The 21511-nt window shown below is 39.2% G+C and overlaps 2 protein-coding genes and 1 long non-coding RNA gene across 8 annotated transcripts in view; 1 reads left to right on the top strand and 2 right to left on the bottom strand.

Annotated features, from left to right (window-relative positions):
- LOC104443901 overlaps window positions 1-21511 on the top strand; it is a 130441-nt gene that overhangs the window by 26341 nt on the left and 82589 nt on the right. Inside the window, exons 1-6 of one of the 4 annotated variants that reach the window (XM_039312965.1) lie at window positions 18572-19279; window positions 19425-19499; window positions 19604-19678; window positions 20052-20149; window positions 20357-20603; window positions 21141-21212. In XM_039312965.1, the coding sequence (XP_039168899.1) occupies window positions 19048-19279; window positions 19425-19499; window positions 19604-19678; window positions 20052-20149; window positions 20357-20603; window positions 21141-21212 (799 nt within the window). In that variant the 5' untranslated portion in view covers window positions 18572-19047. Of the gene's footprint in view, window positions 1-18567; window positions 19280-19424; window positions 19500-19603; window positions 19679-20051; window positions 20150-20356; window positions 20604-21140; window positions 21213-21511 lie in introns of those variants that run through there. The other 3 variants (XM_039312966.1, XM_039312964.1, XM_039312963.1) reach the window with 3 other exon arrangements.
- LOC120293496 (putative disease resistance protein At1g50180) lies at window positions 32-6099 on the bottom strand. Of its 3 annotated transcripts, none has more exons than XM_039312976.1 (4): window positions 5956-6099; window positions 1453-2531; window positions 822-932; window positions 32-43 (listed from the first exon to the last, which is right to left on the bottom strand). In XM_039312976.1, exon 2 carries the CDS (start codon window positions 2431-2433, stop codon window positions 1723-1725), a length of 711 nt encoding a protein of 236 aa, XP_039168910.1. In that variant the 5' UTR covers window positions 2434-2531; window positions 5956-6099; the 3' UTR covers window positions 32-43; window positions 822-932; window positions 1453-1722. The 3 variants fall into 3 exon arrangements, with proteins under 3 accessions (XP_039168910.1, XP_039168911.1, XP_039168909.1); XM_039312977.1 differs by lacking the exon at window positions 5956-6099 and adding an exon at window positions 4789-4841; XM_039312975.1 differs by lacking the exon at window positions 5956-6099 and adding an exon at window positions 2669-3420.
- Window positions 8916-12199, bottom strand: LOC104444023. Its single transcript, XR_725319.3, has 3 exons — window positions 12011-12199; window positions 11850-11895; window positions 8916-9468 (listed from the first exon to the last, which is right to left on the bottom strand). It is a non-coding gene; the product is annotated as an uncharacterized LOC104444023 (long non-coding RNA).

Genomic DNA, 21511 nt, shown 5'->3' with positions numbered 1-21511 from the left:
TTAAGGAGTTTATATGCTAACATCTTCATGTCTTCAGTGATTACTACACAATATCGGCAACAAATTGCAACTCAAAGAATCATAGGAAGATGCAACTGTAATAAAAAGATTACTTCAAGGACAAATATATGTGTTTAGATATATAAGTAAGACGCTATAGTTCTTCATAATTTGTGGTTCATTTATGCTTTTGTAAGGGGAAAAATGGGGACCACAACAAAGCTCCTATATATGCCTCCATCTACGCTTGGAAAATCAAGAAGTCCAAACTGTGGCCTGGATTAAGTGACTCAAGCAAATGTAAAACAACAATAAACCTACTTGATGAAGAAATATGAAAGCAACACAGGGATAACTTGAGCGTGATCTCTCGTAACTTGAATGTGCTACTAATCTCCTACACAAATTCTAATGAAATCTTCATGTGCCGCATAACGATTCACGATTTTCCTTATGAATCCCTACTTTTATGGTTAAGCCAACTATTCACAAATGCAAAAAAGGTGGACTTGAGATGAAGCCTATAGAAGAACATAGCTAGGCTTCACATTATTCATAAATCCTATCAAAATTGCTTATTATGTTGGCCTTATTAAAAGCCTCTTCAATATTTAACCTCACTAGAGGAAAGGATGAACAAAGTTTGGATCTTGGTTTAGTGGTATAATTGTTAACTATTAAGAAACAAAAGGGGCATCTAATTCCCCAAATATTGAAATTGTGGTGCCTAATACTCGATATTTCGATCATTTGAATCCATTGTAACTATCAATTCATAAATTGCTTAAGTTTCGAAAAGGACAAACTAAGCAATGAAGTACCTGGTATTTGTCCCTCTATCTCTGACTGTCTTGCAATATCTTCTACAGCTTGGCCCGCAACAATATCTTGACCAACTCTGGATCCATCAGAAGAAATTTCAACAACTAATCCTGCAATGGTAACCGAAGCACCATAAATTAGAATCAAATAGGCAATCTAATCCTTTGGAGTCACTATATGTTAGTGATGGATTTATAAGATGGGCTCAAGGCCCATCCGCTCAAGTTGGGCCCAAAAAAGGCCCGGCCCACGGGAAAAGGGCCCGTGGAAGGGGAGAGGTATAAAAGGGAGGAGAGAGAGAGAAGATAACGTTTGACAATTCAACGTACGTCTTCTCCCCGTTCTCTCTTCCTCCAAAAAAAAAAAGAACAATAAGTTCAAGGCACTGTTTTCTCTCCTTCAAGTCATCATCGGATCGAACGGGGCCAGAATTTCTTCCTCTTCTTCGGCATTGGTGTTTAATCTGTGGCTAACAGCGTACGCTCGAATCCGTGGTGTGCTTTACGATCGGTGATACGTGTTTTCCCGGCTTCGTCTTCCGCATTGATTTAGGGGTTCGATTTAGTGTCGAATCCGTTTTGGGATCAGTAATTCCCAACAGTTAGGTTAATAACTTGAGAGAAGTCTTACCTTTTGTTCGAGGGAATACCTTCTTCTTTAGCAGAACCCAGCTCTCCTCTTGTGATAAGCACTGAGGTTCATTGAGAAAACAATGAGGATAGATATGCTGAGCTACTTCTCTATTGCGAGTTGTTATCAATAGCTTGCTTCTCGTGTCCTTGGTTGGGAATGCGTTTCTAAGACCAACCCATGCCTGTTCGGTCCAAATATCGTCAAGAACCACAATACATCTCTTTTGTTTTTGGGTCATGTATAAAGTTTCAAACAATTCGTCATCTTTCATCTTCGTAACCCCTTCTCTTGATCAGGGTTCAACTTAGCAAGAATTCCCTCCAAGATATCCCTCACACGGTACTTTTGAGATATGCAAGCCCAAGCAAAACCATCAAAATGCTTCTTCACTTTGTCATGAGCAAAGACTTTCTTAGCAAGAGTGGTTTTACCCAAACCACCCATTCCACAAATGGAAATAACTCTCTGTTGTTCTCCATCCTTCAACAGCTCGTTCACCAACACCTCGATACCATCTTCCCTCCCGACAAAATCCTCCTCCTGGAAATGGGCATAAGTCCGTTTCGGCAGCGAAGCTCTCGCGCGTTTGCGTTCGCCCTCATGCAGAGGTTGTATGCCATATTTCTGCATCTTATTACCAATATCGGAAATTCTGGATTTTAAGCCCTCGATCTCTGTCCCCACCTCATGAACCTGCACGCACGAGCACTTCGCCATGAAGCAAGCATACGCTTTGAGGTAGTATCTCTCGATGACGTCCTCAGCATCATAGGCAAAGTCTCGGAGTTGTGCGACACATTCTTCTACAGCTTCCTTGCGCTCTCGTCTTGCATCCACATCCCTCAGCAAGGCCTGGACCTGCCTCAGCGCGCTGTGCAGGTCCTTGACCTTGCCCTCCACTCCCCTCAAGAATTTTACCTCGTTGATGAGCAGGTTTCCTATTTTCTCCACCACGAACGAAACAACAGACTCGGCCATTGGTATTGCACTGCTCAGACTATGATCAGTGGAGATTATGATAGAGAATGACTTGAGAATTCACTTCTGATGCGTTAACAAGCTGTGAACATATAGGCCTGCGAGTTGCGAAGAAGAAAAGAAAGAAATTAAGTACTTAGAAAGTTGCATATTGCATTGATAATGCATATTCTACATCCGCCGACACAAGAAAAGCACCCCAAGAAGAAAAGAATGGAGTAATGGGGAAGTCTACAGGTGTATATTCTCTCCGCAGGTAGAAGAAATGCTTGATAGCAACAGCTCGATGCTTCATAGGTTTTCGATTTTGACTGTCCTCACGGATTGTTCTGTTCTGTGGTTTTGGTCGTCATGCTCTCCGTGATTGAGCTTGTTCTAAGTGGATTAGGCCATGCCGTGATTGATGGTTGGATTTTTGACAGGTAATGCTGTATGATGACAGCAAGCAGCTGTTGGAATGCAGGACTTTCAAGAATGAAGTTGTTTGTTCCAGTGAGACGTTCAATGCTTATTTGGTCGATGTTGGAGAGCCTGAAGGAGGGCAAAAGCCTCTGAATGATACTTATATTCACAGCCAAGCAAAGAAAGTTCCTAAGCGAACAACTTCACTTCACAGAAACAAGTTCGTCAAAGTATCTGATTGCAATCGCTAGTGTTCTGTTCTTACATATTTGTTTTTCCTCATGTTATTGTCTCTAATGATTTGAAATTTGACAACTAATACTCGTACATTTGCAATGTTGCGATTATCTACCTGTTATCGTATAATCCATTTCGCTTACGTTTTAAGAAGATGAGAAGACCAAAGTGCAGAAGGATAAACAGCGACGATCAGCCTAAGCCCATCACAGAAAATTATTAGAGGTTGGTGATGAAATCCTACATAATCCAACTCTCTTATTAGCTAGTAAATGCTGGGTACAAAACTTAGCATCTGTGTTTCTCTTTTTCCAGAATTCAAGAAGAATGAAATGAACAAGTATGGCACATTACCAGCAGGTCCGAACTCAAGGACATCAAGTATGGCAGGTGAGTTTGGACTTTTGCAGATTCATATATGCCCCTGCCTGGCCATGTATCATTTCCTTTGACGTCATATCCTGGATTGTGAATCAATTCTTAATTTCCTTTGGGTTTACAGTTTCTACTTATCTTTATACTACACATTGAATTTGTTCAAGGACAATAGATATTCTCTCAAATCTGATGCTTTGTATATCAAATCTTCTCAATCACAGTGGTTTTATGTTCACATTTTTATCATGGCCTTTCTTGAAAATCATTGGGAGCTTCTTAGCATATTTCCAAACTTTCCCTCAAAAACTGGTCTCGATATTCTGCTAGTTATATAAAGTTTGTTATTGTTGTCTCAGCACTACGGTTGACATGATCTTCCTTTTGATATAGATTGGCATGTCTTGTATACAATGCAATTAACTCAAAATTTGAAGAAATATCATGATGGCTTCTTCCGTTGTACAAGCAGTGGACCTATTACTAGGCAGGTCAAGCTCTACAGTCTACATCCACTACTGATCTTTAACCTTAGATAATACCGGCTTTCTTGTTGCTGAATTAAATGTCGTCTCTTCCTTCCTTTATTAGTTGGTTTTCTTCTTTATGGTTTTTGCTCTTCTCAGCATGCTAGTGAGAAACTTTTATCAGGGTAAATATGGCTTAGAGAATTGGAAACCTTTTTTATGGGTGTTTTACTGGGTTTTCTTGTATGATGCGAGCTGGAAACTTTTAGATAACAGGTTCCTGAACAAAGCTGAAGAAGTAAGCCCTGGGAAGATGATCGAATTTCCTGGTCATTTGGTTGAAGTTGGGAATCATGAAGTCGACCGTGAATCTTTAAGGGATCTAAATGCATGTGGAAACAGCTTCAGTTCTCTTCATAAATTCAATATGCAAAAGCAGCAGCATAATGTTACTACCGTTAATTCTGCTGCAAAAGGTAACTGGAATAGAGTTCAATTTGATTCTTTCCATGGTGTTCTATTAATTGATTTTTATCCTATTTAGTCTTTCTATGGAGGTAATTTGCCTAACCACCTGGCCTAAAGTCTTAATTGGCTATAGAGTCTCAAAATTTCCCTGGTTCTTTATATTCCCATTGATCCTATCATTCAGCTACTCTGCAATTGATGTTAGTGGGGAATACTCCATACTCACCAAAATGATATTTCACCACAATGTGATTCAAAGTTCTAAGGACACAAGTTCATGGGATGTTCATTTCCACTATCTTGAACTTGCATATGCCAAGAGTCAATTTGTTTGTTTTTATTGGTAGCTAACACATTCTTAATTGGCCAGATAAAGAGTGATGACAATTGAAAATCATCACTTTACCATATTATCTCTTCTTTTCTATTATGGAGCATGATTCCCTTCTCTCCATGTTTTGCATGATCTACAATGATTATATGATTTCGATTGTGATACACCGAAACATGTTTTCATTGTTACTTTTGCAGAAGGTAAAAATGACCAGATGCATAAGAGTAGGGCAAAGGAAGTATATTAGATGCCGGAAAATCAAGTGTAACATTTAGATTTTGCTTAGATGCTGGAAAATCAAGTTTAATAGGCGAGGGTGGTCCTTGCCCTTCCCTCTCCTACCTAGGTGAGGGCATCCCATGCTTGCCTAGGCCAGGGCGACCCTCACCTGAGGCCAGTGAGGCTTGCCTGATTTGGTGAGGGCGGCCCTTGCCAGCCAAAGCCTAGGCATCCCTTGCTCGAGGACAGTGATTGTGGCCCTCATATGAGGCTGCCTACCCTCACTGGCCATCAACGAGACCCAAACAGTGATTGGTGAAGGGGACAAGGGAGAAAGAAAGAATATTATAAATAAATAATATATATATATATATATATATATATAAAAGGAAAAGAGAAAGAAATAAAAATTTTGAAAAAAAAAAAATACTAAAACATTATTAAAGATTGTCCACATTAGTGATTTCCAGTCAATAAATTTGACTCGGATGGTTTCAATTGGCAAAGTGTGAAAATGTTTACATTTAATCAATAAAATTGAAAAATTTATGGTTGAATTGTAAAAATGCTATAGATTTTGAACTTTTTGACAATTTTCCCATGCATGTGAAAGCCACAAATCGAGGAAAGCTTCCACTTGTTAATAATAATAATCTATCTAAAGTATTGAAGCTAGTATCGCCGACTTGCTGGAAGCAGCAAGTGAACCAATATCTATGTCATTCAAACAACCCAAGAAAAAAAAACGGAACAAACCACAATCCATAGCGCCTTATAAAAAGTAAAAAAATAAAATGTCAGAATTCTAAATCAACAAAATACCGATGCAATGATTACATTAATATTAAAAAAATAAAACCACAAAAACTGGAAAAAGAAAAGGGATCAATTCGACCGGGAAAAGATCTACTCACGAGCTTAATCACGACCTTCTCGTTTGTCTGAATATTGGTACTTGAAAGTAATTCACAAAAAACTTCAATCAAAATCAAACTAAAAGCAAAATGGATAGAGCAAAACCTGAGTATCGGTTAGCGAGAAGTCCACCGGGGTAGATCTGTCCCAAAAATCCGCTGCCGATCTTACGACCTGAACCGGAAACAATAACTCAACGATTATTGGTTCAATAATAGTACTGGGATTGGGTCATTGAACTCATCATCTTCATCCTCATCATTATCGTCGTCATCACTTGCCACAGCTACCTATATATAGGCGATGGCATATGGATATAGGCAATGGCACACGGGCTCACAGCAATAATTCAGCATCGCATTTTTCACTTTATGTACCGTCAAAAGATTGGTTACACACGGTCAAAGATCAATAAATCAGCATCATATTCTTGCTTTATGCCCTGTCAAAAGAATATTGGTTTCGCATTGGCTAATGGCAATAATTCAGCATCAACTTTTTGCTCTATGTGTTTTCGAAAGATGAGTTTATTACGGCGAAGCGCTTCATGTGCTGTCAATTCAGCATCATACTTTGCTTCATGCGTCGTCAAAAGATTTGTTTCACATGGCCAGATACTAATAGCAACATTTTTGTTCCTTGTGGTGGGAAAACGTACCTTCGCAAATTATATCTACTATAAGATACGCACACCCAAACCAGTCAAACTTGTCCATATTAATTAAATATAACTCCACAAAGTTAAGGGTAAATTGTGATGATGGAACTGCCCGTACAATAGCAAAGCGTTACAGCGATTTTGCAGTGAGTTAACAGTTAAATGTTCTAGCTCTACAATGACTGTAGTAGGTTTCTACGATAACATTTTGAGAAACTAAAATCCAAAAAATTTAAAGTAATTAGCAAGATGAAGGAGAAGCACATGTATTTAAAGCCCATTAAAAACTCCATTAATAAATGATTTTGGATACTTTGACATGTGATTGCAACATGCCATAAACAACTCTGTACTTATATATGGTGTGTAATTTGCATTTGTCTATTCGTTCAGAGACATACAAAAGATTAATGAGAGGTTGTCGCATTTTTTCTTTTCTTCTCACAAACCAGGGGACAAACGTGAAGGCCAGATTTCCTGGATACAGCGGGAGTCAGACGTTCCACTTGGCAGCAACCAGAAGGAAGTTTAGCTTTCTTGGCCAGAGTTTCTTGGTTTTTGGACTTTGGCATTACATAGCAGAGACGCAATAAAATTGGCGAACTGCAGTACAGTGTGAGGTAATTCAGCTAAGTGGGTAATTTCAAGTTGTTAGTGGGGAAGAATTGGACGATCGTGATTAGCCTTCTCGATAGACATGCACAGGACTCTTCTTCATTGCATGCCACCAACAAGAGTATATGATACATCTCTTCATAAACCAATATTTATATCTCTGGCATTACTCTTTAAATACAATAAAATCTCCGCCCCAGGGATCTTGGAAAGTAACAACTATGGACATTAGGAAGAGTTGAGCCTTATCTATACATCTTCAACCGAACAATCTTGTAACCGAGCTGGAACTTGGTGCCGACACACGGCTCCGTCGGAGAGCGAATTTCAAAAGGGAGGAACCATAGCCATGCACGCTCTTATCCAAAGATTATAGGAGAGACTTCATCTTAATCAAACCGCAGCCAGAGAGAGCTGGTCATAACAACAATTGGGCATCAATATCGTTCAACAATAACACTGGATTTAGGTCATTGAGCTCATTATCTTCATCATCGTCATTATCATCATCACTTTCTAGAGATAACTAGATAAAGGTAATGGCATCTAAGTAATGGCACATGGACTACTAGCAATAATTTGGCATCATATTCTTAAAATAATGGCACGTCAGCTGCGAGCAAATATTCTTAAGTAATGGCACATCGGCTGCTAGCAATAATTCGGTATCATATTCTTGCTTTATGTGTCATCAGAAGTCTCATGGGCGGATTCCTTTCATGTGCCTATCATTTTAGCATTTGCTTTATGTGGCATCAAAAGATTGGTTTCTCATGGGTTTATTTTCGAAAATTTTCAAAAATCTTAAACAAATCATGCTTTGATGACAACTTATATTCTTACTTTCTAGAGGTAACTAGATAAAGGTAATGGCATCTAAGTAACGGCACATGGATTGCTAGCAATAATTCGGCATTGTATTCTTAAAGTAATGGTACACCGGCTGTTGGCAAATATTATGAAGTAATGGCAAATCGGCTGCTAGCAATAATACGGCATCATATTCTTACTTTATGTGTCATAAAAAGTCTCATGGGCAGATTCCTTTTATGTGCTTATCATTTCTGCATTTGCTTTATGTGCCATCAAAAAATTGGTTTCTCATGGGTTTATTTTCAGGAAAATTGTTCGAAATTTTTTAATCAAATTATGTTTTTATAAATTCAGTCATAAATTTCGCAATTTTATCAATTAAGTCATAAATCTTTTCATTTTTTGTCAATTGAGTCAATCTGACCAATTTTGGCTAAAAATAGTTAATGTGGACGCCGACGCTGCAATCGAATTGAATGCTCCAAACCGCCATACATAACATTTACATCATGTTTCAATTCCCTGTGATTGTATCATATGTCGTGTAGTCAGACAAGCTCCAAATGGAAGCCGCCCTTTTTCTAACCCAAAAAACACGCCTCCCCATTTCGATTTTAATTCACACGCTAGGGTTTGCTTGTCCATAGATCTACATCTCCGGACCCTTCTAATGCCAAAGGACGAGTAAGGATCAATGAACTTCAGTGCAGCTTAGCCATTAAGTTTTTTTTTGGTTAGACATGTCTTGAGGACATGATCTTTTATGACCAATTCTCTTATATGCCCACATGAACATCCAATACCCGTTGGAACCCCGAAGATCCACTTTAATGTCTACTCAGGTTGTGGAATCAAAGAACCAATATCGAGCTATATTCCAGCAAAAACAAACGTCTCTTCAAGGCCTTGCTTAACATGCGAAAGTTGAGAAAGGACAGCTAGTTATACAAGTTCTTGGACGAGAACTAAGAAGAACAGGGGACAAAGGAAACCGCATAGACCATATCTCAGTTTCTTTGCATTATAAAGTGTACCTCAACATATTGACCAAAAGAAAAAACTGTACCTCAATATGTTGAAGATCACTGGAAATACATTGAATGGCATAGCGTTCGTCCTTTTTCACAGACTGTATTTCATGACACTGCATACTAATTCTCAAATTCGAGATCCTGGATTTTAAGCCCTCAATTTCTGTCCCCACCACATGAACCTGCATGCAAGTGCACTTCGCCACGAAGCAAGCATATGCTTTGATGATGTTTTGTCCCTTCTTCAGCATGACTCTGAGGATGTATCGCTCTATGACATCCTCGGCATGACTCTGAGGATGTATCGCTCTATGATCCTCGGCATCATAGGCAATGTCACGGAGTTGTGCGACATTCTCCAACAGCTTGATCGTGCTCTTGTCTAGCGTCTGCATCCCCCAGCAAGCACTGGATCAGCTTCAGCTCCTTTTGCAGGTCCTCGACCTTGCCCTCCACGCCCCACAAGAATTTGGCCTCGTCGATGAGCAGTTTCCCTATTGTCTGCCCATTGACGAAACAACAGACTTGGTCATTAAATTGACTACTTGGCTATGATCAGTGGAACTTATAATAGAGGTTGACTTGAAAATTGAAAATTCACTTTTCATCCGTTAACAAGCTCTGAAGCAATAGGCCTGCCAGTTGCTAAGAAGAGAGGAGGAATAAGCACTTAAAAAGTTGCATATTGCACTGACAGTGCACATTCTACATCCAAAAAAGCGCAAGAAAATCACCCCGCACATGTCTTGAGGCTTATTGGGTCTCGAAGCTTGCCAACTCTTGGAGCTACAAGTATAAGCTCCAATTTTTATTTTTATTTTTATTTTTTAAGAACAAAAGTTGTGCCTTCAACCTGCAAACCAAAAAGAAAAGAAGTCCCTGGGTTCTGACCCTTTAAACATGTTGCCACTAAGGCAAAATTTGCCAAAAGCTTGCTCATAATGAGATTGTCTTAAAAGTATGGGGAAAAAATTGGAGCAAAAATTTGTCATCATAAGTTTGCCTCAAGTATGTTTTAGTTGAGCAAACTGTGCATATTTTATTACGCCCAACTAATAAGCATGTAAAAATTTTGACTACAAATATCTATATCCAACACAACATCTCACGATTGAAAAGAAATTGCAATTACTTAGCCATATCAGGTCAGTTTTGTATAAACTTGATGTTCTTGCACATATAATAACATGAAAAAAAAATAGATACAAAATTAGAAGAAAACCAAATTACTTTATCTGAATGTGTGTTTTATGTGTGTTATGTTATCCTGTTGATAAAGACAGCGTGCTTTTCATAAGTTCAAAAAAAGTCCTAAAAGAAACAAAAAGAAAGTTTGGACTTCTATTAGATCTATTATTAGTGTGAGAATTGATTTACACATTTATCGTTGAGTGATTGACACTGGAAGAACTCAATGACATTATTATCTTCGAAGCGTGTAGAAATTTTGCTACAGACGTAACTGTTATCCCAAAACTTTTAGCCCAAGCCAAAAGGATTTTAGGTCTAGCCCTACAACTCACATTTCATAATTCAGCTTCTGCCATAACTTACAAAGCTTTTGAGATCCCTAAAAATTCAAATCCCAAAAGCACGGCATTGGAAGCTGTGAAGAAATGGAAACTTGGCTTCACAAAGCACTCGTAGCATGACCGCAAGGTCTATTGCAACTGCTCTGTCTCTCTGTCTCCGTCTGTCTGTTTGTCTCTCTCTCTCTCTCTCTCTCTGCCAAGGTCGCTCACTAGTCTATGTAATGGGTAAACAGAGCTTATCAAAAGAGAATACCATAGTTGCCTCACTCTCTCTCTGTCTGCCTCCACCGTTAAGGTCGCTCACTAGTCCCTACGTAATTGTTAAACAGAGCTTCTTCTATCATCAAAAGAGAATACTATAGTTGCCTCAGTTGTTCTTCTAGCAACCCCATCATTGATCTTGCTCAGTCAAAACATACATGTCTCTAGCAAAAAATCGATCTTTCTTCTTATAAGTAATCTTCCAGGCAAAAAAGTCAATACTCAACAAGGAACAAAGGAGCATACAATCGTATTATCCTAGAAGCACGGCATCAATTCACGCGTCACAGCATTAACCGTATAGTGAAAGCCACAAACCAAGGGAAGTTCCACTTGTTGCCTCTACTCATTTTGAAACATAAAAGTTACCACAAATAACTTGCTGGAAACAAGTGAAACTATCAATATCTATGCCAGTTGCACAACCCAAGAAAGAAACGGAACAAAGCACGATCCATGTCGCCTAAAAGAACGTAATGATAAAAACATCAAAATTCTAAATCAACAAAACACCGATGCATTGACCACAACAATACTAAAATTTAACTAAAATGGGCAAAAGCTAGAAAAATAAAACGATCAATTTAATTGGGAGAAAAGCCACTGACAAGCTTAAAACGGCGACTTTGTCGTTCATCCAAACAAAGCCAAACTAAAAAGCAGAATGGATAAAGCAAAAATCAAATGTCAGTCAGCATGCTGTCCACTGAGGCAGATCTCTCCTTATGATCCGCTACCAATCTTACGACTGAGCTGGAACTTGTTTCTAGGATCAACCGGAAACAATAATGCAGAATGATTATTGTTCAATGGGATTGGGTCAATGAGCTCATCATCTTCATCCTCACCATTATCATCATCATCAGTCTCTACAGCTAACTATTTTTAGACAATGACATACAGGTAATGATACAATTTTGTTTTATGTGCCATCAAAACATTCGTTTCCCATGGGCTAATACTAATAGCAATCACTTAGCATCATATATTTTGTTAATATTCGTTACTGCAGTTCTAGTGTGCTGAAAAATTAATGGCGACTCATCATCAAAATGATTAAATTTTTTTGAAAAAGGAAAACCTCCTCACTTCAAGATTCAGACAACTTCTGCAGCAAACACTTTCGCCCGGACAACTGTAAGAAAAGAAAATGTCCAAAAAGACGAACGAACATGAGAGGGTAGTCAATAGTAAACAGAAACTGTCAAGACAAAAGAAGAAATGAGCAATTGGAGCGGAGAATGTATTACAGGAATACTACAAAGAATGGCGGAAAACGAGAGAGGTTGCTTCATGGCTTCGCGTTTCTAACCACCAATTGCTTTGTCCCTTTTGGTTTCTCGTTTTCTTCTTTTGTCTTTTTTGGATCCCTTCGATGGATAACCGCACGAAAAATTATAAAGAAAAGCACAAAAGCCGAAGAAATTATGAAAAAGAAACCGAGGAGGTGCCTCCACGTTGCTTCGTCGTTTTTCTCCGCATGGCTCGTCCCTTCGATTAATGTCTAGTGGAGACGCCAAATGGTCTTTTTCTTAATCGCGGTTTTCTTCTTTTTCTCTGGTCGCATTTTTATCCTACGCCATCGTTCATTCATCACAATGCAAAAACTAAACCACGAAAACGAGAGCAACCGGTCGCTTCCATTTCATGCGCCTGAACACCGTTCCAACTCCCCACGTGGGCATTTTGTCAAGCACCTGGCCACCACTTGAAAATGCTCGGATCTTTCCCTCTTCTTCGGTTCCGCAATGACTTTGACGACGATGTCTCCAACGCCACGAGCAGTGACGCTCATTTCTACTTGTCTCGCATCAGCGTCCTCTGAGACACGTTGGATTCACCGTCGCCTCCTCTCGCATGCCCTCCAATCGTCCCCCCGCAGCCTACGAGAATTTTGCATCTTCATCGAGCGAGTCACGAGCTCCCCCCGCAGCCTTTGAAGCCCCCAAGGATGAGAGGGAAAATAAAAGTTGGTCCCCGAAATTTTAGTTAATGTTCAATTTGGTCCTTGGAATTGAATTTTGGCCAAATTGGTATTTGTGCTCTCTGATTTAAGCTAATTGATCCTTTCAGCCGACACATAATCCAAACGACTACGACAAACCAATATGGAGCCATAAAACATCAATTCGCTAGAAAGGTGCATGAGCTAGATTGGAGCCATACTTTTATTTATTTATTTATTTATTTTTAACAGAACTTACTAGTCCACTTTGTTGAAAAATTCAATTAAAAGTAAAATATTTAATCCCTGCATTCTTTTATAGAACCGTCCTTCATTTTATCACTCGGGCTCAATTTGAATTATACAGCTTTTGATATTAGTGGTTTAATCGGTCCTCGACCGATTAAGAAATCAATTATATATCGGCCTTCATTTTTTCCTGAGAAGAAAAAAAACATAATAGTCGACTACATTAATTATTGGAATTGTCTAAGTTGAGCAAATCTCACATACTTTCAGCTCACAATGCAGCTGAATACTTGAACTTATTTTTCTAGATCTGAGCTTTCTTCAAACTGACCAAAATCCTACAGGACACAATCATCTATTGATTTATACTTTAAATTTTTCTAGCTCTGAATTTTTCTAGCTTTTTTTATTTATCTAATTCTTTAAGTTAAACTATTTTATATTTTCTCAATTGGATTTCAAAATACTGAATTAAATGCACCGACCTCGTTTCCCGCCATAACATTTCAGCTCTCGAAAGCGGTATCACTTCACTTGCAGCTCTCCGAAATCCCTGGAAATTCTTCTTCTTCTTCTTCTTCTTCTTCTTCATCATCATCTTGCAAATGCAGAAACCGCCATGGACGAGGCTTCGATGAAATGGAACGTCACCTTCACAAAGCACCTCAAGCAGAAGCGCAAGCTCTACCGCGACGGCTTCCTCTCTCTCCACTGCTCCGCCAAGGCGCGTTCCCTCTCTCTCACTCGCTACTCATCTCCGCCATTGATGTCCAGCTTGTTAGAAAATAGTAAAATTGTTTTTTTTGTTTTGATTAGCTTATTTGTCTTTTAATTGTTTTTGGCTAAGTGTGTGAAAGCAAGAGTTAGTTAGTTTGTAAAAAGCCAAAGGAGAGAATTCTTGAAGAAGCTACAAGGAGAGAATTCTTGAAGAAGCTACAAGTGGTACTTGTTGCTGAAGTCTTCAAGAGTAGGAAGAAAGCTTCAACTTGGTAAACTTGAACTTGAAGGAAAAGTTTCAGCCCACAATTGTTGACTCCTTGGCCAAGAAGAAAAGTTCAACTTCAACTCTTGCATGTTGAAGATAATGCTGGTGAAGACGCTTATAAATATAGGGTTGTGTTAGTTTACTTAGTGTGTGAGAGAGTGAGATTTTAGAGAGAGTTTTAAGCTTAGCAAAGTTAGTGTGTGTACTCTTTTAAGCCTTTACAAAGGCATATTGTGTAATATAATCTCTCTCTCTGTGTGTACTCTCTCCCTCCAAATCCTTTTGGTTCCAACAATTGGTATCAGAGCTAGCCATGGCATCCACTAGCTCCGTTCAGATGCAACTTCCGAAGTTGAACGGAAAATTACAACAACCGGTCCGTTCGATGAAAGTTCTATTCGGTCTCAAGATTTGTGGAACTGGTGGAGAACGGCTACACCGAAGTAGCTGATGCTGAAGAATTCAATGCTTTGAGGAAAGAGGAGAAAGAAGCGTTGGTGGAATCTCGAAAGAAAGATCGAAAAGCATTATATGCGATCTTTCAAGCCGTGGAGGAGACGATATTTGAAAAATATCGAGTGCCGAGACAAATAAAGAAGCGTGGGATATATTGCAAAAATCCTACAAAGGTGATGATCGTGTCGGGGCGGGTGCGGCTCCAAACACTTCGAGGAGATTTTGAGTCTTTACGCATGAATGACTCGAATCTATCTCGGCTTACTTTGATCGTGTACAAACCATCGTTAACCAACCGAGGGTTAATGGTGAAGAGCTCCAAGATGTACGAGTCGTAGAAAAATCCTTGAGCTCTTTGACTGAAAGATTTGACTACGTGGTTGCGGCGATCGAAGAAGGCCAAGATATATCAACCATGACGTTGAGCGGTTGATGGGTTCATTATGCTCACATGAGCAAAGAATGAACCGTAAGTCTATCGATTCGAATTCCCGAGCAAGCACCGCAGAGTCGTCACTCAATCAAATCGAGGAGGTCATCATGGTGGCCGAGGTCGTGGAGGTCATGGAGGTGCCCAAGGTAGAGGTGGAAATCTGAATTCCACTAAAGATATCAAACACGTGACAAATCAAAAGTCAAGTGTTTTAATCAACAAATTCGGACATTACAAATCCGAATGTCGAGCAAATAAGGGGCAAGAGCAGCCAGAATATGTGCACGCTGTCAATGCAAATGAAGGCGTGGTGTTAGCATGCCAAATGGATGACTCAAGTACCATGGACACAAAAATTTGGTACCTTGATACCGGGTGCAGCAATCACATGTGTGGTCAAAAGGAGCTATTTTCGAAGTTAGATGAGACGGTTCGTGGTGAAGTCAACTTCGGGAATAAATCCAAAATTCTTGTGATGGGCAAAGGTAACATTGATATCAACTCAAAAGATGGTACTAATGTTACTATTGCAGACGTTTACTTTGTGCCGGGACTCTTTTGGAATTTGCTAAGTGTCGGGCAACTATCTGAAAAAGGCCACAAAGTTAACATTGAAAATGGTGTGTGCACCATTAGAGGCGCAAACAATAAGTTGATTACGACGACACAAATGACGAAGAACCGGATGTTTCCTCTATCCCTTCAGACGAAGACTCTATTGAGTTTCCAAGCAATGATAAAAGATAGCAAGTGGCTATGGCATCTTCGGTTCGGTCATCTAAATTTTCGTGGACTTAAATTACTAGTCCAGAAAAAGATGGTGACCGGCATGCCCTTGATCAACGCTCCAGACCGCTCATGTGAAGGATGTCTCGTTGGAAAGCAACATTGGAAATCTTTTCCAATTGGGAGAGCTAGAAGAGCCAAGCAACCTCTGGAGTTGGTACATATAGATATCTGTGGCCCTGTTGAGGTGGAATCATTTGGACAAAAAAGGTACACGCTAATTTTTTCGATGATTTTACTAGAAAAACATGGACTTATTTTTTTGAGAGAAAAATCAAGCTTTTGGCAAATTTAAAGAATTCAAAGTCTATGTTGAGAAACAGAGTGGCTTTAATTTAAAGACATTGAGATCGGACAGAGGAGAGTTTACTTCCAATGAATTTGACAATTATTGTAAAATTCATGGAGTGAAACGTCAATTGACTCGCTAGCTATACTCCTCAGCAAAAACGGTATAGCAGAAAGAAAGAATAGAACAATTTTTGAAATGGCAAGAAGTATGCTAAAGGCTAAAGCATTACCGAAGAAGTTTTGGGCAGAAGCTGTTGCTTGTGCTGTATTTGTGTTGAATGTGTCCAACAAGGAGTGTTCTTGGAAGAACTCCAGAAGAGGCTTGGAGCGGCAACAAGCCAGATGTTTCGTTCCTACGGGTATTTGGGTGCGTAGCATATCCCCATATACCGGACGAACGAAGAAAAAGTTGGATGATAAAAGCGAGAAGTGCATTTTCATTGGATATAGTTATGTGACTAAGGGTTATAAGCTATATAATCCTATCACGAGAAGGTAATTATTAGCGGGATGTCCAATTTTTGAAGATGAAGCCCGGGACTGAATCAAAAGGCTGACCGGAAAGGCATTCCTATGGAAGATGAACCATTGGTGAGGGAGACCGAAGAATCTTCAATCCATCACTTTCACCTGGTAGTTCATCCTCCTCACCAGCAACGACTGCAGAACCATTGATTCGTCGTTCACAACGACCGCAGAAGACGCTAGTAAAATTCAAGGATTATGTGGTCACAAGAGTTGATCATAATGACGGTGATGAAATCACTGATGAAACAATGGTAAACTTTTGTTTATTTACCGAATGTGACCCCATATCCTATGATGATGCAACAGCAGATGAGAAGTGGAATCAAGCAATGGATGAAGAAATCCACTCCATTGAAAAGAATGACACGTGGGTGCTAACTTCTTTACCACCAGTAAGAAGCCTATAGGTGTCAAGTGGGTGTACAAAACGAAGTGCAAACCCAACGGTCGGGTGGACCGTTACAAAGCCGATCGGTGGTGAAAGGCTACAAGCAAAAAGCCAGGTATTGATTATTTTGAAGTATTTGCACCGGTGGCTCGAATGGATACCATTCGAATGATCTTGGCACTTGCAGCTCAAAACCGTTGGAAAATCCATCAAATGGATGTGAAATCGGCATTCCTCAATGGTTTTCTTGATGAGGAACTATATGTGGAGCAACCACAAGGTTATGTGAAGAAAGGGCGTGAAAATCAAGTTTATAAATTGAAGAAAGCGTTGTATGGGCTAAAACAGGCACCTCGAGCTTGGTACACGAGGATTGATACTTACCTGTTGGAGCATGGCTTTCAAAAGTGCCCTTATGAGCATACATTGTATATCAAATCAAATACTAACGGCAATATTATAATTGTTTGCCTTTATGTTGATGATTTGATATTTACAGAAGCTATGAGAAGATGTTTGCTGAATTCGTGGAGGCCATGACAAGTCAATTTGAGATGACAGATTTGGGATTAATGTCCTATTTTCTGGGCCTTGAAGTGAAGCAAACAAATGAAGGCATTTTGTTTCACAGCAGAAGTATGCTAATGATATCTTGAAGCAATTCAATATGGAAATGCTCAAATCAATTCGAACTCCCGTAGCAGAAAGGTTGGAGTTGAAGAAAGAAGGAACCGGTGAATTGGTAAATCCCACTTATTTTAAAAGTATCGTTGGCGCTTAAGATATTTGGCTACCACTAGGCCAGATATAACTTATGGCGTGGGAATTATTAGTCGGTTTATGGAGAAACCATACCAATCACATTTGCAAGCAGCAAAAAGAATTTTAAGGTATGTCAGTGGAACTCGCGATCATGGAATTTTATATTCTTACACCGACAACTTCGGTTTAGTGGGGTATACGAGACAAAGTGATTGGGCAGGTGATATTGAAACACAGAAGAACACTTCCGGATATGCGTTCTTTCTTGGATCAGGAATAATTTCTTGGTCATCAAAGAAACAATAAGTTATTGCACTCTCAACAGCTGAAGCATAATACATTGCAGTATCTTCAGCAGCATGTTAGGCGATGTGGCTTCGAAGGATGCTTTTTGAGCTTATGCATGAACAAAAAGGTCATACTAAATTGATGTGTGATAACAAGTCAGCGATTGCATTAGCCAAGAATCCTGTATTTCATGGCAGGAGCAAACATATTGACATCAAGTATCATTATATTCGTGAGCTGATTAAAGAAGGTGAAATTGAACTTGATTTCTGTAAATCCGAAGACCAGATTGCAGATATTTTGACAAAACCATTGAAGGCGAATTTATTCGAGAAATTGAAGACAATGCTTGGTGTCGTTGTTTTTCAAAATCAATTTTAAGGGAGGCTGTTAGAAAATAGTAAAATTGTTTTTTGTGTTTTGATTAGCTTATTTGTCTTTTAATTGTTTTTGGCTAAGTGTGTGAAAGCAAGAGTTAGTTGGTTTATAAAAAGCCAAAGGAGAGAATTCTTGAAGAAGCTAAAAGGAGAGAATTCTTGAAGAAGCTACAAGTGGTACTTGTTGCTGAAGTCTTCAAGAGTAGGAAGAAAGCGTCAACTTGGTAAACTTGAACTTGAAGGAAAAGTTTCAGCCCACAATTGTTGCCTCCTTGGCCAAGAAGAAAGTTCAACTTCAACTCTTGCATGTTGAAGATAATGCTGGTGAAGACGCTTATAAATATAGGGTTATGTTAGTTTACTTAGTGTGTGAGAGAGTGAGATTTTAGAGAGAGTTTTAAGCTTAGCAAAGTTAGTGTGTGTACTCTTTTAAGCCTTTACAAAGGCATATTGTGTAATATAATCTCTCTGTGTGTGTACTCTCTCCCTCCAAATCCTTTTGGTTCCAACACAGCTCAACTCGATCGGCGAATTTAGTTACCTCCGATTGGGCTGGGACGTGATTCGGTTCTGATCGGCTAGAGGTCCATGTCGAAACTGCAGTGGCGATCGATTCCCTGAATTCAGCTCGCTTGATCAGGCTAGATAGTAACGGCTCGATGTTGCTAAGGATTTCGATTTCGACTGTCCTCGCGGACTGTTCTGTTCTGTGGTTTCGGTTGTTGTGTTTCCCGCGATTGAGCTTGTTCTGAGTGGATTAGGCCATGCCCTGATTGATGATGGGATTGTTTGACAGGTAATGCTGTATGACGGCAGCGACCAGCTGTTGGAATGCAGGATCTTGAAGAATGACGAAGTTGTTCGCTCCAGTGAGACGCTGACGTTCAATGCTTATTTGGTTGATGTTGGAGAGCCTGAAGGAGGGCAAAAGCCTCTCGATGATACTTATGCTTGCAGCCGAGAAAATAAAGTTCCTAAGCGAACAAATCTGCTTCACAGAAACAAGTTCGTCAATGTATCTGATTGTGCCGGTATTGTCTGTTCTTATGTGTTTGTCTTTCTTAATGCTCGTGTCTCCGTTGTTTTGAAAATCGATGACTCATGCTTGTACGTTTGCAAATTTGTGCCCATCATCTACCTGTATTATCGTATAATTGACTTGGCTTTCTTTTCAAGGAGATGAGAAGACCATAGTAGAGAAGCATAAACAGCAGACGCTCAGCCTAAGCCCATCACAGAAGATTATTAGAGGTTGGCGATGAATTCCTACATAATCTAATTCTCTTAATTGCAAGTAAATGCTGGGTACAAAACTTAGCACGTGCGTTCTTTTGTTTTTTTTTTTTTTTTTTCAGAATTCAAGAAGAATGAAATGAACAGGTATGGCATATTGCAGGCAAGTCCGAACTCAAGGACATCAAGTACGACAGGTGAGTTTGGACTTTTACTGACTCATCTATGCCCATGCCAGGCCGTGTCTTTCTCTTGATGTATCTCCTAGATTGTGAATCTGTTCTTGATTTTCTCTGGGTGTATAATTTCTGCATGTTGTTACACTACATGTGGCATCCATTAAAAAAATGTTTACTCAAATTTGATGCTTTGGATATTGAATCTTCTCAGTCACAGCAGTATTATGTTCACATATTTAAATCGCTTCTCTTGAAGAACATTGGAGCTTCCTAGCATATTTCCAGACTTTCCCTCAGAAAACTGGTCTCTATATTCTTTCTGTAGTTACATTCATAAGTTTGTTATTGTTGTCTTAGCACTGCAGTTGACGTGGTGTTCCTTTTGATATAGATTGGCATGTCTTGTATACAACACAATTAACTCAAAAGTCAAAGAAATATCATGATGGCTTCTTGTGTTGTACAAGCAGTGGATCTATCACTAGGCAGGTCAAGCTCTACATTCTACATCTCTACTGATCATTAGCCTTAGATAATACCAGCTATCTTGTTGCTGAATCATATTTCAGGTCTTCCTTCCTTAATTAGTTAGTTTTCTTCTTCATGGTGTATAACTTTCTCTACAGATTAGTAAAAAAAATTTTATCAGGATAAACATGGCTCAGGTCATTGAAACCTTTTTGGGGCGTTTACCAGGTTTTCTTGTATGATACGAGCTGGAAACTTCTAGATAGTAGGTTCCTGAACAAAGCTGAAGAAGTAAGCCCTGGGGAGATGATGGAATTTCCTGGTCATCTGGTTGAAGTTGGCAATCGTGAAGCAAACCATGAATCTTTGAGGGAACTGAATCTAAATGCAAGTGGAAACAGCTTGAGTTCTCCTCACAAATTATATATGCAAAAGCAGCAGCATAATGTTACCACCGTTAAATCTGCTGTAAAAGGTACCCTGGAATAGAGTTCAATTTGATTTGTTAGCTGGTGTTCTATATATAGCTGTTTTTTTCCTGTTGATTTATTCTTTGGAGGTAATTTGCCTTAGCTCCTCTCCTAAAGTCTTGAACTGTCAATTGATTGTCAAAATTTTCTCCCTGATTGTTTATATTCCCATCAATCCTATCATTCAGCTGCTCTGCAAATTTATGTAACTAGGGGATGCTCCGTACTCACCAAACTGATATTTTAACACAATGTGATTCGGAGCTTTACAGACACAAATTCATGGGATGTTTATGATCGTGGGATGATTTCCACAAATTCTGTAACTTGCAGATGCCAAGAGTTAGTTCATTGTTTTTATATGTAGTTACACTTTCTTCATTGACCAAATATAGACTGATCACAATTAAAAATCATCTCTGTTATTTATATCATCTTCTCCTTTTCTGTTAAGGAGCGAGATTCCCTTCTCTTCATGTTTTGCATGATCTACGATCATTACCTGATTCTGATTGTGATGCACTGAAACATGTATTCATTAGTACTCTTTCAGAAGAAAAAAATGGCCAGATGCATCAGAAGGGGGCAAAGGGGAGTACAATTGGGCATAACAGGTCAGATTTTGCTTGGATGCATATTCAGCTTGCTAAGAGTGTTTGCTAGTTGCCTTGTCTCTACATTTGTTGCAAGTTCTTATGTGATTATGAACTCACATTTTTTTCCTTGGTGAAATCAAAGTTGCCCATTAGGAAACTTTGGCACTTGTCATAGGCAAAACTCTATACTGCTTAATGAGATGGATTTTCGAAATTCCTTACATATGACAGATATCGCACTTGAGTTAAAAAATGTACAGTAGATAGAAGATTCACCAAATTGAAAACTATGTATAAAGGTTCCGGCTTTGTGCTTC

This window comes from Eucalyptus grandis, chromosome 5 (assembly GCF_016545825.1).
Source record: "Eucalyptus grandis isolate ANBG69807.140 chromosome 5, ASM1654582v1, whole genome shotgun sequence".
Taxonomy (NCBI): Eukaryota; Viridiplantae; Streptophyta; class Magnoliopsida; order Myrtales; family Myrtaceae; genus Eucalyptus; species Eucalyptus grandis.
Note: the sequence above shows the minus strand (reverse complement) of the source record. Positions and strands in the feature narration are given on the sequence as shown.

Excerpts from the sequence above, each read along its gene's own strand:
- LOC120293496 (XM_039312976.1), bottom strand. The coding sequence starts at position 2,433 with ATGGCCGAGTCTGTTGTTTCGTTCGTGGTGGAGAAAATAGGAAACCTG.